Genomic DNA, 18,996 nt, shown 5'->3' on the forward strand with positions numbered 1-18,996 from the left:
TCGCAGCTAGGGTGAAACGCTGGCTGGGATTTCTTCCTGGAGCTCTAGGAAAAAAAAGAGTTAATAAGACACATGCACCTCTAAATATACTACCAAGTACATAAAGACTAACAATATTTTCCATATCTCAAGGATGATTTTAACCAGTTGATTCTGGGAAACTTTCACGGGAGAGTGCATCAGCCACTTTGTTAGAAGCTCCTGAGATGTGTTGGATGTCAAAATCAAAATCTTGGAGAGCTAAACTCCACCGAATAAGTTTTTTGTTATTTCCTGTGGTGGTATGAAGCCACTGTAGCGCAGCATGGTTGGTTTGCAGGTGGAAACGCCGTCCCCAAACATATGGGCGTAGCTTTTCCAGAGCGTAGACAATGGCGTAACATTCTTTTTCACTGACTGACCAGTTGCTTTCCCTCTCAGACAGTTTTTTGCTGAGAAACACTACAGGGTGGAATTCTTGATCAGGTCTTTTCTGCATTAAAACTGCTCCCACACCACGCTCGGACGCATCTGTGGTTACTAGGAATGGTTTGTCAAAGTCTGGGGCCCTTAGTACAGGGTCAGACATGAGTGTCGCTTTAAGCTGGTTAAAGGCCTTTTGACACTCTTCGGTCCACTGAATGGCATTTGGCTGTTTCTTTTTGGTTAGGTCTGTCAGTGGAGCGGCGATTTGGCTGTATTGAGGTAGAAATCGCCTGTAATAACCGGCCAAGCATAAGAAGGACTTAACCTGTTTCTTTGACCTTGGGACAGGCCACTTTTGGATAGCATCCACTTTGGCCTGTAGGGGGTTGATAGTTCCTTGACCCACCTGGTGTCCAAGGTGAGTCACTCTGTTTAGGCCTATTTGACACTTCTTAGCCTTAACAGTTAGTCCTGCCTCCCTTATGCGCTCGAAGACTTTTTGTAGATGTTCCAGGTGTTCTGCCCAGGAATCCGAAAATATGGCCACATCGTCAAGGTAGGTGACTGCATAGTCTCCTAACCCCGCTAGGAGACCATCTACAAGTCTTTGGAAGGTGGCGGGTGCATTCCGCAGCCCGAAAGGGAGTACATTAAATTCATACAGCCCAACATGTGTGGTGAAGGCTGACCTTTCCTTCGCGGATTCATCTAGCGGTACCTGCAAGTACCCCTTGGTTAAGTCCAAGGTAGAGATGAACTGGGCCCCTCCCAGTTTCTCTAATAGTTCATCTGTGCGTGGCATTGGATAGTTGTCTGGGCGAGTCACAGCATTTAGCTTATGGTAGTCCATGCAAAAACGTATCTCCCCATCTGGTTTGGGAACTAGAACCACTGGAGATGCCCATGCACTTCCAGAGGGGCAGATTACACCTATCTGTAACATATCCTGGATCTCCCGTTCTATAGCAGTTTTAGCTTGAGGAGACATCCGGTAAGGTTGGACTCTAATTGGGTGAGCATTACCTGTGTCAATGGAGTGGTATGCCCGTTCAGTCAGTCCTGGGGTGGCTGAGAACGTCAGCGTGTAGCTAGCGCACAGCTCCTGGATCTGCTGTCGCTTCGTAGACACCTTCAGGCCACTCAGCGTCGTCTCCTCCCTGGGCTGTAAACTGACAAACCTTTAAATCTCTGGAATAAAAGGGCTTTAGAGAGTTAATATGGTACATTTTAGGCTTTCAGTTGGAGGTGGGGAATGCTATGAGATAATTAACAGCTCCCAGGCGCTCCTGGATTGTGAATGGCCCTTCCCACGACGCTTCCATCTTATGGGCCTGGAGCGCATTTAAGGCCATGACCTGGTTCCCTACTTTGAAGGAACGCTCTCTGGCATGTTTATCACACCAGGCTTTTTTCTCTTTTTGAGCATCCGGTAGGTTTTCTTTAGCAAGGGCTACAGAGGTTCGGAGGGTGTTTTGTAGCTTGGTCACAAAGTCCAGAATGTTAGTTCCTGGAGAAGGTGCAATCCCTCCCATTGCTGCTTCACCAACTGTAATGGCCCCTTAACCTCGCGGCCATATACAAGTTCAAATGGTGAAAACCCTAAACTGGGATGTGGTACAGCTCTGTAGCCTAAGAGTAACTGCTGTAACACTAGGTCCCAATCATTGGAGTGCTCATTTACGAATTTACGTATCATGGCCCCCAAAGTTCCATTAAACTTCTCCATCATGCCATTTGTTTGATGGTGGTAAGGAGTGGCAACCAAATGATTTACCCCATGAGCTTCCCAAAGGTTTTCCATAGTTCCTGCCAGGAAATTAGTCCCTGCATCTGTGAGGATGTCGGAGGGCCAACCTACCCTGGCAAAAATGTCTGCTAGTGCCTGGCACACACTTTTAGCCTGGTGTTGCTTAGAGCTACTGCTTCCGGCCATCGGGTGGCAAAATCCATGAAAGTCAGTATGTACTGCTTTCCTCTGGGTGTCTTTTTCGGAAAAGGACCCAGAATATCCACAGCTACTCGCTGAAACGGAACTTCAATGATGGGGAGTGGCTGGAGATGGACTTTGACCTGGTCTTGGGGTTTTCCCACTCTTTGACATACTTCACAAGACCGGAAATAGGTAGAAACATTGGAATGACCTCCCCAAACGGTCTTTGGTTCTGTTCACTCCAGCATGGCCACTAGGATGATCGTGGGCTAAGCTCAAGAGCTTGACCCGGTACTTAGTTGGAACTACCAACTGTCTCTGAGGATGCAAGTCTTCCTGGTGTCCACCAGAGTTTCCTTGTATAAAAGTCCTCTTTCTACAACAAACCTGGATCGATTAGAAGAGCTGAGAGGCGGTGGGTTGCTCCATGCCACCATCCATGCTCTCTGGAGGCTTTCATCTGCTTCCTGTTCGGTCTGGAACTGTTCCCTTGATGCTGGAGACATCAGTTCCTCATTGGATTGTGGACCTATGCTTGGTCCCTCTGGAAGCGATGTAGGGGATGGGGCTGTTTCCGTTGACTGTGAACCGCTCTCCGCTGGGGCACTATGTTGGGGTTCAGGCTCCATCTGAGCTTCTTTGTAGGGTTATGGGCTGCTGTTGGTTCAGGTTCGGTGGGGCCCTCTGGTGTTGGGGTTGCAAGTACTGGATTCAGTGCTGGCAATGGGTCTGGTGCTGGTTGTTCCGCCAGTTCCGGTTCTGGGACTGGTTCCATCTGGGTCTCTGGGACTGGATCCACTACTGCTGTTGCAGACATGGACCCGGGGTCCGAGTCCATCACCTCTGACCAGGTCCTGGTAGAAGTTTCCGGAACAGCGCTAGGCGTGACGGCTGGTTTCGTCTGGCTGCGGGTGACCATTCCCACCCTCTTGGCTGACTTTACATGATTGGCCAAGTCTTCCCCCAACAGCATGGGGATGGGATAATCATCATAGACTGCAAAAGTCCACGTTCCTGACAAGCCCTGGTACTGGACAGGCAACTTGGCTGTAGGCAAATTGAAAGAGTTGGACTTGAAGGGTTGAATCGTCTCTTGGATCTCTGGGTTGATTAAATTGGGGTCCACTAAGGAAGCATGGATAGCTGACACTTGTGCTCCAGTGTCCCTCCACGCAGTGACCTTCTTCCCACCCACACTCACAGTTTCCCTCCGCTCCAAGAGTATCTGGGAGGTATCTGGGCCTGAGGACCTCTGGTCACAAAAGCTTATGCTCAAATAAATTGGTTAGTCTCGAAGGTGCCACTAGTACTCCTTTTCTTTTTGTTAGTGTCAGTTCACTTGGTATTTAACACAACAATGCTGATCTTATGGAACTGACTTTAAACTCACCTAGAGTACATATCACTTGTGCAGTCTACTATCAGACATGTTTCAGTTTAATATGTTTATATGGTAAAAATATATTCTGGTACATTATATCTTAGCTGATTTTTTGAATATTAATATTCTAAACAATAAGAAGGCTTGGAGGGATTAGGTTTTTAATCAGTCAGTGCTGGTAAACATCATTTTCCCAATACACACACAAACTGACAAAATATTTCCATCGATAATAATCAAAATTTAAAGAAAGGCAAAGTAAGAGAAATGCTGCTTGAGAACTTATTAGAGTTTGATTTAAGGATATTGTATACTTTGACATAAGTTGACCAGCCCCATAATTTCACATAACTGCATATTCAAATAGATAGAAACTGAAAAAAAAATGCTTAAAAATAAACAGAGATATTATCCATCAAAATTACAAAAAAATTGAATTCTGCAAAGCCTAATAATAAGTAAACTACCACACAATGAAACTATACTTAATTTAGACATTGCAATAGCCTTTCAAAACTGCCATGTATGATAAAGCCCATTCACATGATTATCAATAAACACAAAAGCTTTGATATGTCTGTAATATTCCTATATTTTTAATCTCAAGCATGGATATTATAGTATTAGATATTGCTAGACATCTATCAATAGCTTCATATTCTGCATGTTTGCCACAGCTCCCTAATTATAGTCTTGCAATATGGTGATTCTGATTAATAAATTAAAAGTAAACAATTATGAATGCACGCAATCAAGCTTCATATGCGTGACGAAAACAGACGTGCATGAAATTAGACTGAAAATTCAGATAATTATTGAAGTGTTTTGAGAGGCTCTTGGTAATATTAGGTATTAATGGCAGAATGCCACAACAATTCATGGAGAGTAGATAAACTGTCACGTTCTTGTTTTATTGAAGGTCATGAAGGTCAAAACTATCTTGAAATGTTGACTGGTAGCTGTTGGAAAGTAACATTTTCAAAAGCGCCTAAATCCAATGAAAAAAATGGGACTTCGGCCCCTTAATCACATGGGCTGTTTTAAATTTTTTTACCCAGTATCATTCCAACATATACAGTCTTAATTTCATTGATATGACTTCAGAAATAATATTCAAGCACATCAGTTTGACATATCTATGACCGTGAAGATATTTAAGGATCACTTAGATCAGGTGTGGGCAAACTTTTTGGCCCGAGGGCCACATCGGGGTGTGAAATGGTATGGAGGGCTGGGTAGGGAAGGGTGTGCCCCCCAAATAGCCTGGCCCCCACCCCCTATCTGCCTGCTCCAACTTCGCGCCCCCTGACTGCCCCCCTCAGAGCCCCCAACCCATCCAACCCCCTCTGCTCCTTGTCCCCTGACCGCCCCCTCCCGGAACTGCCCCCCCCGGGATCCCACCCCCTATCCAACCCCCCCCGCTCCCTGTCCCCTGACTGCCCCCTGAACCTTATCCACACACACCCCTGGGACTCCCACGCCCTATCCAACCCCTCCTGTTCCACGACTGCCCCAGAACCGCCGCCCCATCCAACCGCTCCCTGTCCCCTGACTGCCCCCCAGGACCCCCTACCCAACCCTTTCACCGCCACACATGCGCGCGTCGCCACCACCCCCTTACCATGCCGCTCAGAGCTACAGGAGCTTGCAGCCACTTGCGGCAGCATGGGACGAGGGACAGCGGCGGGGGGCGCCGGGGCTCAAGGGCCGGGCAGGATGGTCCCGCTGGCCGGATATGGCCCCCGGGCTGTAGTTTGCCCACCTCTGACTTAGATGCTAACAACGGCTTTTTGTTTTGGCCCAAATTCAGTGAGTGCCATACCTTTCACAAAAACCAATCTTAATAATAATCAGAAGATCTTAAGGAAAAAATCCTATGAAAAAGGAATAGTTTGATGTCATGATCTCACTGGACAAATTTCCAGTTATGGATCACAAGGGAAGTTCACTTCTAAAAATGACTCACTAGAAGTTGTACTAGTTAATTACACAACACGATCCCAGACAATACTTTGACAAATCTATTGAGTAACCATTATGGCTCTAAGCAGTTTATACCACATATGATGCAGCTAAAATATATTTTTAAAGTTCCTTGTATGCAGTGGAAGGTATTGCCAAAGTCCTGCAAGGAAAGTGACCCTGTCCATGTATCCCAGAGTCCTTAATTAGGGAATCAAGTCACCAGGAGAAACAGGAAATTGTATTTCTGAATACATAATAAAGACAGTTATTTATTTAAATTATTCCTTCTGAATTGTACGTTGTCTGGGAAGCATAGTTTTTATTTTGTTAGATTTTTCATAAAAGCAACTTAGAGAGGAAAGAGAACTGTATACCAGGCTATTAGATACATGGAGTATAATATACTGTCGTAGGTAGCCACATTTTAAAAGGTGGTAGGTTGAGAAATACGTAGCTTGCCCATGATTTCTCTCTTTTTTCCTCTTGCTAAATAATGATCTCTCTCCATTCCTATGTTCTCCCTTGTAGTTGTACTCCTTTTACCTTCCCCATCATCAGTCTTCTCACTCCCTGATGTATCCTAACACAGAAATAAAGTGACTGAGTTACACACAGCACCATTACACAGGAGAAGGAATTACACCTTTGGAACTTGGTCCACAGCATTTCCTCCTCAGTATAGGTAGTACAGTGTGCCAATTCTCTGTGGCTCTGATGGGTGCACACACCCTCTCATACATAAGAGAAACAGGGACACTTCCAGTCTGTTAAACAAATCAGCACCTCTGTCCGAAAGGTAAGGAGCAGAGGAGTTGATGCCAGAATGACTGATAACTTCATATTAGTTGATTTAACTGTAATCTAGAAGGCATATTTTAAAACATAGATACAAAACAAAATACAGTACATGGTTAGGATTAACCATGACCACATGACACACTGTTAAACATAATCTTTGTCTACACTGTATGCTAAATTATGTCTAGCACTCTGTCCCTTCCCAGTGTAGACAAGGCCAAAAAGGAGAATTGAAGTGTTGGGCCTAACAAAACTTTGGTTTTGTGAACTGGTAACTTATTTAGTATGGTTCTGTATCTGAATTTAAAAATAATGCCTTCTAGATTGGACCAATTATTCTGCAAAGGTCTATAGTGCTATATCCACTAAGCAGCGTAGTGGTGGAAAAATCCCCTTTTTTGCCTCTGAAGATAAGTGAAGGATAGATTTCCTTTGAGATGGATCATCATACCAGTATACTGTAATGTCAACGCACAACATTTGAACTAAATCAATTCAACTATATCATTATCCTAAATTCCAAAATATAGCTGAAGACACTATCTAATTTTATCTGTATCTTTAAAAAAAATTCCAGACTCCCTCCTGGCCTGCTGTCTGCCATTTGCTTTTATTACCTCTTGTTTCTTATTATAACCAAGCACAGTGAAAATTCAAACTGCATTTTTTATAGGCTATTCCTCGCCTCAGTTTCATTTCATGACCTCCTGTTATTGGGTTAGTTACTATTTAAAGAGTTTGTTGTTATCAATGCTTGCTTCTTTCTCTTCTGAATCTTTATTCTCAGAAAATTCTCTGCACAGGCTATTTTATCTATAAAAGTTAGCTTTGCTAATTTTTTGTAACTGTTTCAACTACCCAAATCCTAAATTATTTTGGTTGCCCACTTGTGCTCTGCTGCAGTTTTTTATTTCTGCCATGTTTTCTCCATAATATGGAGTTTACAGTTACACGTAATATTCTATATTGAGTCTCACTAGTACAACATAAAACATCAGTACTTTCTGCAGATTTATATGCTTGTCCTTGTCCGCCTGGTTTCACTGCTCCAAACCCATTTCTCAAAATTACTCTTACATTCTTCTTCCTGGCTTGCATTCCATGTTATGCTTCCATTTGAATTGTAATTCCTGTGTTCACCATTAGTTACCACCTTCATTAACATGCATTTGGCAAAATTAAATAACACACTTCTTTTGGTAAGTTATGCATTTTAAGGTCAGAAGGGATCATTTTATGATCATCTAGTATGACCTCTTGCATAGCACAGAGCACGGAATGTCATTGTGTAATTTTTGCATCAAGCCCTTTTCGTTGAGCGAGAACATATCTTTTAGAAAGACACAGAATTTTGATTTAAGCACTTCAAGTGACACAGAGACCACTACAGCCCGGGGTAAGTTGTTCCAATAGTTAATTACCCTTGCTTTTTAAATCACAGGAATTACCATAGTGGATCGGACCCAAGGGTCCATCTAGTTCAGGATCCGGTCTCATGAGAAAATAATCAACATAATTACCACAAATCAGGGAAGTCACCACTACAGCCACATTAACATCTAGACCAATTTTATCTCACTCTTACCTCCAAAATACTATAATATCTATTACTGACTGCCGAGCTCCATAACAAACTCATTTTCAATTCTGTTATAAAATCCCGCACAATACACATATCCAGTTCCTCACAATTGTACTCACACACAACCTGATATCCAACTTCAGCAAACAATAAGATAGTTAATAGAATTTAACTCTTCACCTAGGTATGTTGATAAAGTATTTGCACATGAGAAATTGGCAGAAGGCTAGGAGAAAGTGAGTTGAAATCCAAGTTGGCAGAGAGACAGCTTGCAGCTCTCCTAAAGGCAGCTGCCCCTTTGCCATCATAGACACTATGTAGCTTATTGATTGGAAAATTTAGTCCACTCTTCTTGCTGGAGACTGAATTAATTATGATAAATTAAGGGAATAACGGTTTAGAATTCAAGAGTAAAAGGTAAAAAAAGACTGGTGCTAAATTTCCAAAATCATTATGGAAAAACTGTTTCCTTGAAAAAGATACATATTTGATAAGAAAAAAAGGAATTTAATGGCATCTGAAGAATTATTGTATTAAGTTTGGAGACTAAATTCAATCTTTAATAATGCAGGATTAAGTTGCCCCTAAATGCAAATCTCAGTGTAAATTTACTGTGGAGTATTTACTTGTCTCTTCATAGTTTAAGCAACAAACAACTACCATAAGAAGGGGAACACACCAAGGTACAACAAATCACAAGGATATGGGGAAGGAGACTGTAATTCACACTCACTACTTTTATTCTTGTCCTAAGAAGAATATAATTGTAACAGATCTTCCCCAAGTTCTTTTCCTGCTGTGCTTCTGGGTTTAGTTATCTTTTTGCCTTTTTAGCAGGGAATAAAATAAAAAAGCGGGAAAAAACAAACTAAAACAACCAACCAACCAACCAAAAAACCCTTAGATGAATCCAGAAGCTCAGCAGGAAAAAAAATCTCAAAAAAGAATCCAAGAACAGGGATCGATTGAAATACAGTAGAACCTCAGAGTACGAACTGACTGACTACCCACACACTTCATTTGGAACTAGAAGTGCAAAATCAGGAAGCAACAGAGACCCGCCCCCAAAAAGCTAATACAGTACAATACCGTATTAAATATAAGCTACTAAAAAAATAAAGGGAAAGTTTAAAAAAAGATTTCTGTGCTTGTTTCATTTAAATTAAGATGTTAAAATTTTTCAGCTGCATAGTAGAGTTTCAAAGCTGTATTAAGGCAATGCTCAGTTGTAACCTTTTGAAAGAACCACCATAACGTTTTGTTCAGAGTTACAAACATTTCAGAGTTATGAATAACCTCCATTCCCGAGGTGTTTGTAACTGTGAGGTTCTACTGTATTTACATTTTGATAAATGACACATGGTCTGTTGCAAATCAGCAAACAAAACAAAACAAAAAACAACCATCATCCCAGTGGGTAGATTTTTTTTTCTACTTTGAAAGATGTGATTTAATCAATTTTGGATGAAGTGACACCTTTAAATGTTACAGGTAGAGAGGAACACAACTGTTTCTGCAATCACATCACTTGTTTGGGCCCCAAGGTTATGTGTGCTTGCACAGAGTGAGCATTGGCTCTAGACTCTCATGTAACTTACCTCTGCACTGGGCTGACCAATCAAGAGGACAGTGGCTTGGTGAAGGAGGTGACATGGAGGGGCTTTATATTAATTTTCCAAGAGCAGATTGCAGAGCCAGTTGGGCTGGAAATTTAAGCAAATGAGACTTCACCACTACCCAAACACCACCACAATCCCACCATGTGTTGTAAATGACCTATCTTAATTTATACATCTTCTGTGTCCCCCACACACATTGGGAATGCAACTCCTTTCCTTTCACACATGGTCTCAGAAGTGAAACAGTTAACACTGCTGACATTTTAAAGTACAACTGGCATCAGAGTCAGCACCCATTAAAACAAACAGAGCAGTTCACTCCTCTCTGCTATTGTTTAAGGCTCTTTGCAAATGCAGGACTTCTTTACATGGTGCGGCTATGCACACTGGAGGGGTGGGATTTCTAAAGCCCAACAACATGGCTGCACAGCACTCCATTAATGCCCACCAGGGAACTTTTAGTGTGCACCAGCAGGGTCTATATGGCCCAGTCACTGCACAACACGTCGGTGCATTTTAGAAATCACCCCCATTTAGTGTGCATTGCTGCCCTGTGTAGACAAGCCCGTAGGCAGACATTGTTGCATTAGTTATAGTATGATCACATTTTGAAGATTTTGTTCACAACCATAAAAGCTCAGGCTTACTTTTAAAAATATGAAAATGGGGACTCTGCAGAAAAACTGAGGCCTGTCTGCTGACCCTCACCCTTTCCATCTAGTCCCTGCACTTTGGGAAATACTGCCCTGGAGCAACTCTCCAAACATCCTGCACCTCATCCCCAGCAATGGAAAGACAGAGATGGGAAGAGGGTGTTCAAACTTGCACTTCACCCAAGTAATTTGTAGGGAATGGGGAGAAGGGAGAAGGAGGAGCCCAGGACGCTATTTCTGCTCCTCCTCATTAGCTCTATTGCTACTTGAAGCTGACCATTCTGTTTGGAGCTACGTCAGCAGTGCTGCTCCATGAAATGGAAGGAACCTACCCCTTGTCAAAAATGGTGAGGGGGGACAACCTGAATATGTGCACGTCCTCCATCTAGATGACTCTGAGAATATTCTCTTCCTAGGGAGGGTAAGGAGTGGCACTGCTGTGTAGTGCTCAGTTGGCCAAGAAGAAGATGGGGAAAGGTGGGGGGTTCATCAACCCCAAGATACAGGTAGGACCTCTGCAATGCAGAGACTAGCTGGACTACACAAGTTCAGCTAGGCTTTTCCCTGAGATGCCCCATCAGGCAGGAATTCATTTTTTAGCTGATTGGTAGCAAGATCAAATATAAAATCTAGATAAAACAGTATTCAGTGGGATTGTAGAACACTTTCCATATCTTCAGAGGTGAACTGAGTTCCAAATACAAATCCATAATTAGTAATTTTCTGTACATTCCTCTCATATTGGTGATACTAGAATGTTTTATTTTCATGGTGTCTGCAAAATTAGCTAGATGAGAAACTCTACCCTACCTAATGCAGTTAATGAAAGGGAAAACAAACACTGGTTAATACAAACCCTTGTGGCACCTACTCACTCTCTGACTTTGCCTGAACAGTTACCAGTAATTGTTTCACTCTATTTTCTCCTGGTAAACTGATTCTTAAAAATTTTTTTCCAGCTATTCTGCTTGTCCCAGCACATAAAAAGTTCATAAGATAAGTATCACTTGTCAGCATGAATTAACTAGGTAACTTTTTTTATACTTTTTAACAACCTATCGTGCATTTTTTCCTCATTAGGCTGAGCATAATCCATGTACCATAACAAGAAAATAGATATTGTGTGATTCATGAAAACAACATAATTCACCTAATTTCAGTGTATAAATTTAGGGCCCCATTCTGATCTCACTTAAGTTTTGCCCTGGGTTACTATTTAAACTAGATTGCTGGCATCAATCTGTTTTGTTCCTCAGTTGAATCTAATAACCTTGAAGTGTCTCTGCTCGGGCTACTTTATTCAACTTTAGCATCTCAGGCTGATTTAAGCAGGATCAGGCCCATAAAGTCCACCAAATTATACAGTGAGGACAAGGTAATAATCCTATTCCTACATAAAATTGGGGAAAAAACAAAATATATTAAGGACTGAATTCAGCAATATAACAGATAGGCAGGAGTAATCTTGAATTCATTTCTTTATATACCATATAATTCAGTTTGAAGCAGCTTTTTATCTCACTAAATCACATTTAAGGCAGACCTATTAAGGCTTCACCATTAACAGAATCACCAACTTAGTCTCAATGCAGTGGCGCTACAAATTCTATTCTAACTACATATACACATTCCTCACATGTACATGTTTCTCTGGGGCTCAGAGTTCCTTCATAATTGCAGATAAACTTTTACTGTATTTTAAAGAAAATTGGTTCATGGGCTACAACATAGGGCTGTCTGAAAACAGGGGTACCGAGCCTAAACTCCCTCTGTATTGACTAAAGTTCCTATTTATATGCTAGAAATGTCTTTTTTTTTTATGATCTGGTGTTGTCTTGGCAACCTCTAGTAAAAGGTAAAATTTTGTCTCCCTGGAAAAAGGCATACCATTTAGTTCTCACAGAAGTTGCCTTATCAGTTCCTGATCAATTTGAGACACAAATATTGCAGATGGGGTGTTACTAGGTCTTAATTCCCACTTTCTGTTCCAAAATTGAATCTTGCTGTAGGTCTTGCCTTCCATTACATCAAGTAGAGACAAATCTCTTATTCTCCCCACCCGCTAACCCTAATATCAAAAACACATTTACCCTCAGTTCTGTCAGTAGGTTGGAGGAAAAAAGGATGTCACAGAAGTCAGAAAGCCAGTTTCTGAGATTTTTGTCTTTTCCTGTACTGTTCAAACTATTCAAGAGCTCTTACAGTAGTCTCACAGTCTAAAGCCTTTGGGAAATTTACTAATCCTAAACTACAGTGCTTATTGGCATTCTCCAGCTGCTCCACCTTTCCTAGTTGTATATTGTCTCTTAACTAGTGTTTCAGTTTGAGCTTGGAGTGCAGCAACTTTTCTTAGTAATTTCTTCTCTGGACTTTTCCTCTCACAACTTCATCTGTCATTTTTTCCAGTTCCTTAAACTCCACTCCACTCCCAGATGTACAAAAAACAAAATAAAACCCAAACTAGTATTTTGTACCACTCTACTAACAGTCACGCATAGAGACTCAAATAAATAAATAAAGCTTCTTCAGATTAAATTTTAGAACCAGGGAACTCTACAATTCTCCATAACATCTGTCTTTACGTCAGCCATCAGATGCATCAGCTTTCCTTCAGTTACAGCTGCCTGCTTTCACATGTCAGATTTGTCAGAGGGCCCACTGTCCTTAGCTCAACAGCCCAAAAGAGATGGACACTTTTCTTGGCAATAGTCTGTTTGTGGATCAGTAATGATCCAACCAACCAGGCCTGATCCAGTCATTAAATACACCAGAGAAGGCAAAAATGTTGGTTTGCCTATCAATTTCATCTCTCTGCAAATGCTGGCCCGCTTTCCACCTAAGGCCTGGCTCTTTGTCCACACAGATGGGAGGCAATATACTGGCAGATTCTGTGGTGTCCCATGGCATACGTACTTCTCCATGGAGAACCTCTGGAATGATTTTTCCCAAAGCTACTGAAAATATTAATAGGAATAACTCCTGACACTAGCAAAAAATTAGTGGTGTGTGCCAACAGAAAAAGAATAGCAAAATCTGGCAACTTTTTTAAAAAAATGTGATGAGTGCAGTCCAAGAGGTAACCTCCTTCAGAAAAAGCTGTATTAGGAAGAATGAGACAAGGGTGGGATGGATTGTCGGACATGTTTTATGAGAAATTAAACACAGAAGTAAATAAATCTTTACAAGGGAAAGTAAAGAGATATTTGCTAAACCACACCAGAAGTATGTGATAGTAGTGAGAACCCAGAACATAGACTAGTGTGTGAAAATAAAATATATATTGGACAACAACAGAAGAGCAATCTAGGATTCCCCAATGGATTGCAATACTCTCTAGCTAAAGGTTGTGTCTGCTGAGGGGCGCAAGTCCCGTTTGTAATACATGGTCAAAGGGTGTATGTTTAATCAAGCTGCTGCTTTTCATATTTCTTTAGTGTATGCAGCCTGTTCTAGCCATAGTACATGACAACTTCATATTCTTTCATTTGAATTCTGCTCTCGTACAGTATCTTCTCCAACTGCCAAGAGCTTGGCACCATTGTCTCCTGCACCATGGATGAGAATCTACAAAAAAAAGGGGTCTTATGGCTTCAGATTGGCTTGATTCTTTCTAGGTAGACTCAGATTGCTAGGAAAATATCTAACTTGTGCCACTTTTTTCTTTGTGGCACAGAAATTAGGGTAAAAAAGGAGGAAGCACTATTTCCTGTGATCACAGAAAGAGTGTGTTGTACTTGGAGATAAATAAAGGAGAGGTGCACAGAACAATATCATTGTGGAATACGCCACAAGGCTCTTCTGTGGAGTACTGCATGCCCTATAGGTAGTTGGCTGTTAGAATCTCTATAAAAAGGAAATAAAGAAACCCATATCGTAGGAGCACAAAGTCTGTATATTAGCACCTGAAGTGCAAGGTTTACTCCGCATGTGGAAAAAGATTATATGGAATTGAATAGATTTTATGCTGCTTTGATAGATCTAGTAACATGTGGATTGGAGTAGAGAAGTTGTCCATGAGTTCTCCCACACATTTGTTGAGAGCTGAAGGACATAGCTTCAAGGTCAAAACCCTGCGAGTAAGGAAGTTCCATATTTTTTGCAACTGGAAGAAACTGATCTCTTTGCTTTCTCTTAGCATCATGCCTAAAAGCTACCCCAGGTGTCAGTAGATTCTGTTAGTGGATATTTTCCTGGCTTACAAGAAGATATTTATGACTTTTGGTGAGTAACATAATGAGCTTATAACTTTTTACTCAAGAACCACACTGCTAAGATCAGGTTTGTCAAGTTTTTGCGAGGTATCATCTCCTGAGTGAATGAGGTCCTGGCCATTTGGGAAAAAAATAGGTTCCTCCTGACATCTTAACTAGGTCAGAAAACCAATTATGTCTTGGCCAGTAAGGTGCTATAAGGTGACTTTGTGTCCTGGTTTTATCTTCTTCATTATCCAAGGGGGATCAGAGAAAATGTATTCTGTAAGATGTTTGGACACAGATGTGAGAGGGTCCACCTTGGGATCTTCCCTTGAGTTAACTTTAAGGCCTGCTTAAGGACCGACAACTTCAAGAGAGTCCTAATTAACTCATCAGATTTTGTGCATATCACCTTTATTATGTGCAGTGTCCTGATGGATTGGATGTAAATAACTGCCAAGTGGAATAGCTGTATAAGATCTTGGTGTAGAATAGTCGTATTGTGGCCCCTGCTGATTTACATATGACATCATGGTTAAGTTGTCTGGTCAGAGAAAAATGTATTATTTCCAGAAGACTCTTTGAAGGGCTCTCAGGGCCAGCCTCGTTAATCAAAGCTCCAGGATGCTGATACCATTCTCTGCTCCATCTGGAGTCAAAGCCGTTAGGAAATGGATAGCAGCTTGTGTGGCTGAGGAGCACACATTGTGAAGGTAAAATTTGCTATAGTTGTCAGGTGAATGCCGCTATTCAACTGTATTGACAATAGAGAGGGAGCTCAAGGCTTCCTGGGCTATAGTCACATGCTCTAGTGGCATATTGCCACTTTTTTTTATCATCAATCTATGGCTGAAACCATTATTCCCAGTAACGAATATATGTTCTTCTACTTTGTGTCTCCTGAGAAGAAGGAGAATTGGGATCACAGAGATTAGCTTCTGATTTGACTCTTAGGATATACATATCTTTCCTTACTGTATGCTGACCACGTGTCCCAAACTGAATTATTAACCTTTCTGTTCTTTAAGGATACAGCCATGACTCTAGGTATTAAAACCAAGCAACCAGTGATCCAATTACCAAATAACAAAGAAGGGCAAGAAAATCTCCAAAGGGAGGGAGAGAAGAAGGAAACCCCATGAGTTTAAATTATAGGTAAAATAGTTCATGAATCCAAACTAGTTTTGTGAACCCAACTTTTATGTTTAGAGGTTCACAAAGCCATTTTGCAGGTATCCTCAATTAATGAAGTCTGACATGAAACGCTCTCTGCTTCTCTGCAGTTCTAGTCTCAAAAAAGAGCTCAAATGCAGGAAGGAGTGATGCAGAAGGCATGTCAAGTCATTTATAATGCTGTTTGTGGAGAGTTTTCAAGCAAAAAGCTTTGTGTATTATGCTGTGCTTTAGCACTATTAAGAACAGGATAGCTGCCTTTGTGGATAAAGGCTATCATTGTTCAACTCTCTACCCAGTGTGAATGATTGACCAAACAGACATAAACATATCTGACATATGTGCTATAGTCTAAAGCAGGTCATGATTTTACAATGAGTTACCTCATTATTGCAAAATCACAATACTACAGCCAAAAAGGCAGGCACATAATAAAATCTAAGCTCTATGAAACATATGGAACAATTGCTCAATAGTTATATCTGTTAAAATCTATTGAATAGATAAAGCCCATGAAAACTTTCTAAGGTTCTATGATTTTCTAACAAATTTATTTGAGCATAAGCTTTCGTGGGCTAAAGCCCACTTCATCGGATGCATAGAATGGAACATATAGTAAGATATATATAGATATACACACACATGCAGATAAGCTGGAAGTTACCATACAAACTGTGAGAGGCTAATTAGTTAAGATGAGCTATTATCAGCAGGAGAAAAAAACTTTTGTAGTGATAATAATTTTTTCTCCTGCTGATAATAGCGCATCTTAACTAATTAGCCTCTCACAGTTTGTATGGTAACTTCCAGCTTATCTGCATGTGTGTGTATATCTATATATATCTTACTATATGTTCCATTCTATGCATCCGATGAAGTGGGCTGTAGCCCACGAAAGCTTATGCTCTAATAAATTTGTTAGTCTCTAAGGTGCCACAAATACTCCTGTTCTTTTTGTGGATACAGACTAACATGGCTGCTACTCTGAAACCTGTCATTAATGTTAGTAATCATTACAAAAAGGGAGTTAAAATTTTATTTTACCAAAAAGACTGTCGTTCAGTATGGAACTTCTGTCAACACACCAACATACTCAATTTCTTATTCCCCTCATATTGCATCCTGTATATCTTATGTGTTGTAAGTCAAGTTTGAACAGTGTTCTCCAGGTTCAAGGATTTAAAAACAAGTATTCTTCATTATAGCCAACACTTTTACTTTTATAGCATAATGCACTTCAGTATTAATATGAGGAGACTTAAACCTTGAAAACAAGGTCAGTACTCTTTCAGACAGTAAGCATAAGCAACATAATTAGATATCTGAAGTATAAATGGGGGGGGGGTGGGTTGATCCTTCAGCTCTTCCACTCACAGTATTCCCACTGAAGGGAGTTCCAGACTCCTGAGTACCTATGAGGTCAAGTCTCTGGTAAGATACTTTTCAGAATATTTTAGATAATGTCAGTGGATCACTGGATGCCAATATCGGTCGAAAAATGTACAAGATCAACTTAATCTTCATCAACACTGCATGCCTTCATCACAGAAATGTGTAAAAATGCCACTAAGAAGATACTGGCAAACTTTCCAATGAACAAAACAAAGTTAACAGCTGAAAAAATATGTTAAAAAAGCTAAACTGTGATTCACGTTTGAGTAGACAGATCCATAACGTTAACAGCATAGTAAGTTATCCCATGTCTCTAATTTTAAGAAGACCACAAGAAATTAACATTCTTTATGCTAAAAAAGGCAGCATTTTTATTAATTTGATACTGAGGGAATAACCTGTGAAGAAAAATGATAAACTAGCAAGCTTGTTCAGGGCTTTAAGGGGACTGAATAAATCAACATATTGCTATACTACCAGATAGTTCAAAAACAAGCTGGTCCAAATGAAATTGCTAAAGGTCTGAGTGCTTAATAAAGGTGATCACAAACACAGTATAAAGACTTGCATGTGATCCAATTATGTTAGAATGCATTCTACCTGGAAAACAATGACCAAATGTTTCATGTGGTTCATAGGAATCAGCAAGAATTTTTTGTTCACTTTTTAAAAAAGCATGTCTTTGCAAATTTACGCCAGGGCTGTGGGTGGGTATGGTGGGGATTTATAAACCCCTAACTGAGGCCAAGACAAGAGAAAAGCTGGAACAGGACTGGGCCAGGAAAGCTCCACCCCTCAGGCACTGCCAAGCATGTTCCTGGGGAAAGGAGCAGTATGAAAAGAGCTCCAGCAGCCCAGCTAGTGGGGAAAGAGAGAAACCATTTTTAGGAGGTGAAGGAGTGCTTACCGAGGTGGCCCTGCTGTGAAGTTCCCCCACACCCCCCTGTAGGGACCACTCCAGATATAGGGAGAACTGTGTGCAGGGCACCAGAGGGTTGCCTGCATCAGGCCTGAGACTCTGGGGGTTTGGAACAAGGACTATTATCAAACAGCAGCCGTGCCCCAAACTGAGACATTGGATGGGGTAGGAAGTGGCTGGGGAAGGTGAACGGGAGGTGACCCAAGTGTAGGCCAGGCGGTGCTGTCACACTTTCAGGGCCCTAGCGGAATGGGAGGACCTGGGTTACCCTACCACTTCCAGATTCCCCTATGCCTAGTCCTGGGACAGGCAGGACTAGGGTGCTACTGACAAGAAAGCTGACCCAGCTGACCCCTGTTCAGGGAGCCCCTCACACAGTGAACTGAGAGAGAGACTAGAGCAGCAGGCCCTGACCACTAGGCCTGCTGACTGGACAGACCACTCTGCTACTGTGGGGAAAAAGGGAGTGGAAATGTTGCTGGCATTTACTGAGAGGAGTAAAACGCTGGTTGATAAGAAAACTGGGTGGCTTCGGCATTACTTAAAAACCTTCAATGAAGATTACATTTAAAAAAAACAGCCCAGTTATCCAAACCCCACACACTAATAATGAAACAAAACAGTCAATCCAAACTACTATGTCTGAGGCACAAATTAGGTTGAAATAGGAATAAAACAAATGCAGTTGACACAATTTAATAAACTGTTCAAATTAGATAAGAGACACTCACACTTGTTGTGTAAGCAGCTTCAGGGTCATCCTCTAACACTCGTGACAGACCAAAATCAGAGACTTTACACATGAGGTTACTGTTGACTAAAATATTACGGGCTGCCAGATCACGATGTACATAGCCCATATCTGAGAGATACTTCATGCCAGATGCAATTCCACGAAGCATGCCAACCAGCTGGATGACTGTGAAGTGTCCATCATGCTTCTGCAAGTAAGATAGTGCACAGTATAAGTTCAAGGAACATTTCTA

General features: G+C 41.3%; 1 protein-coding gene across 1 annotated transcript in view; it reads right to left on the minus strand.

The window, feature by feature from the left end:
- The window catches only part of EPHA6 (EPH receptor A6), an 833,227-nt gene that overhangs the window by 64,830 nt on the left and 749,401 nt on the right, over positions 1-18,996 (minus strand). The window contains 1 exon segment of the mRNA XM_043538468.1: positions 18,742-18,951. Within this exon segment, the coding sequence (XP_043394403.1) occupies positions 18,742-18,951 (210 nt within the window).

This window comes from Chelonia mydas, chromosome 1, assembly GCF_015237465.2.
Source record: "Chelonia mydas isolate rCheMyd1 chromosome 1, rCheMyd1.pri.v2, whole genome shotgun sequence".
Lineage (NCBI taxonomy): Eukaryota > Metazoa > Chordata > Testudines > Cheloniidae > Chelonia > Chelonia mydas.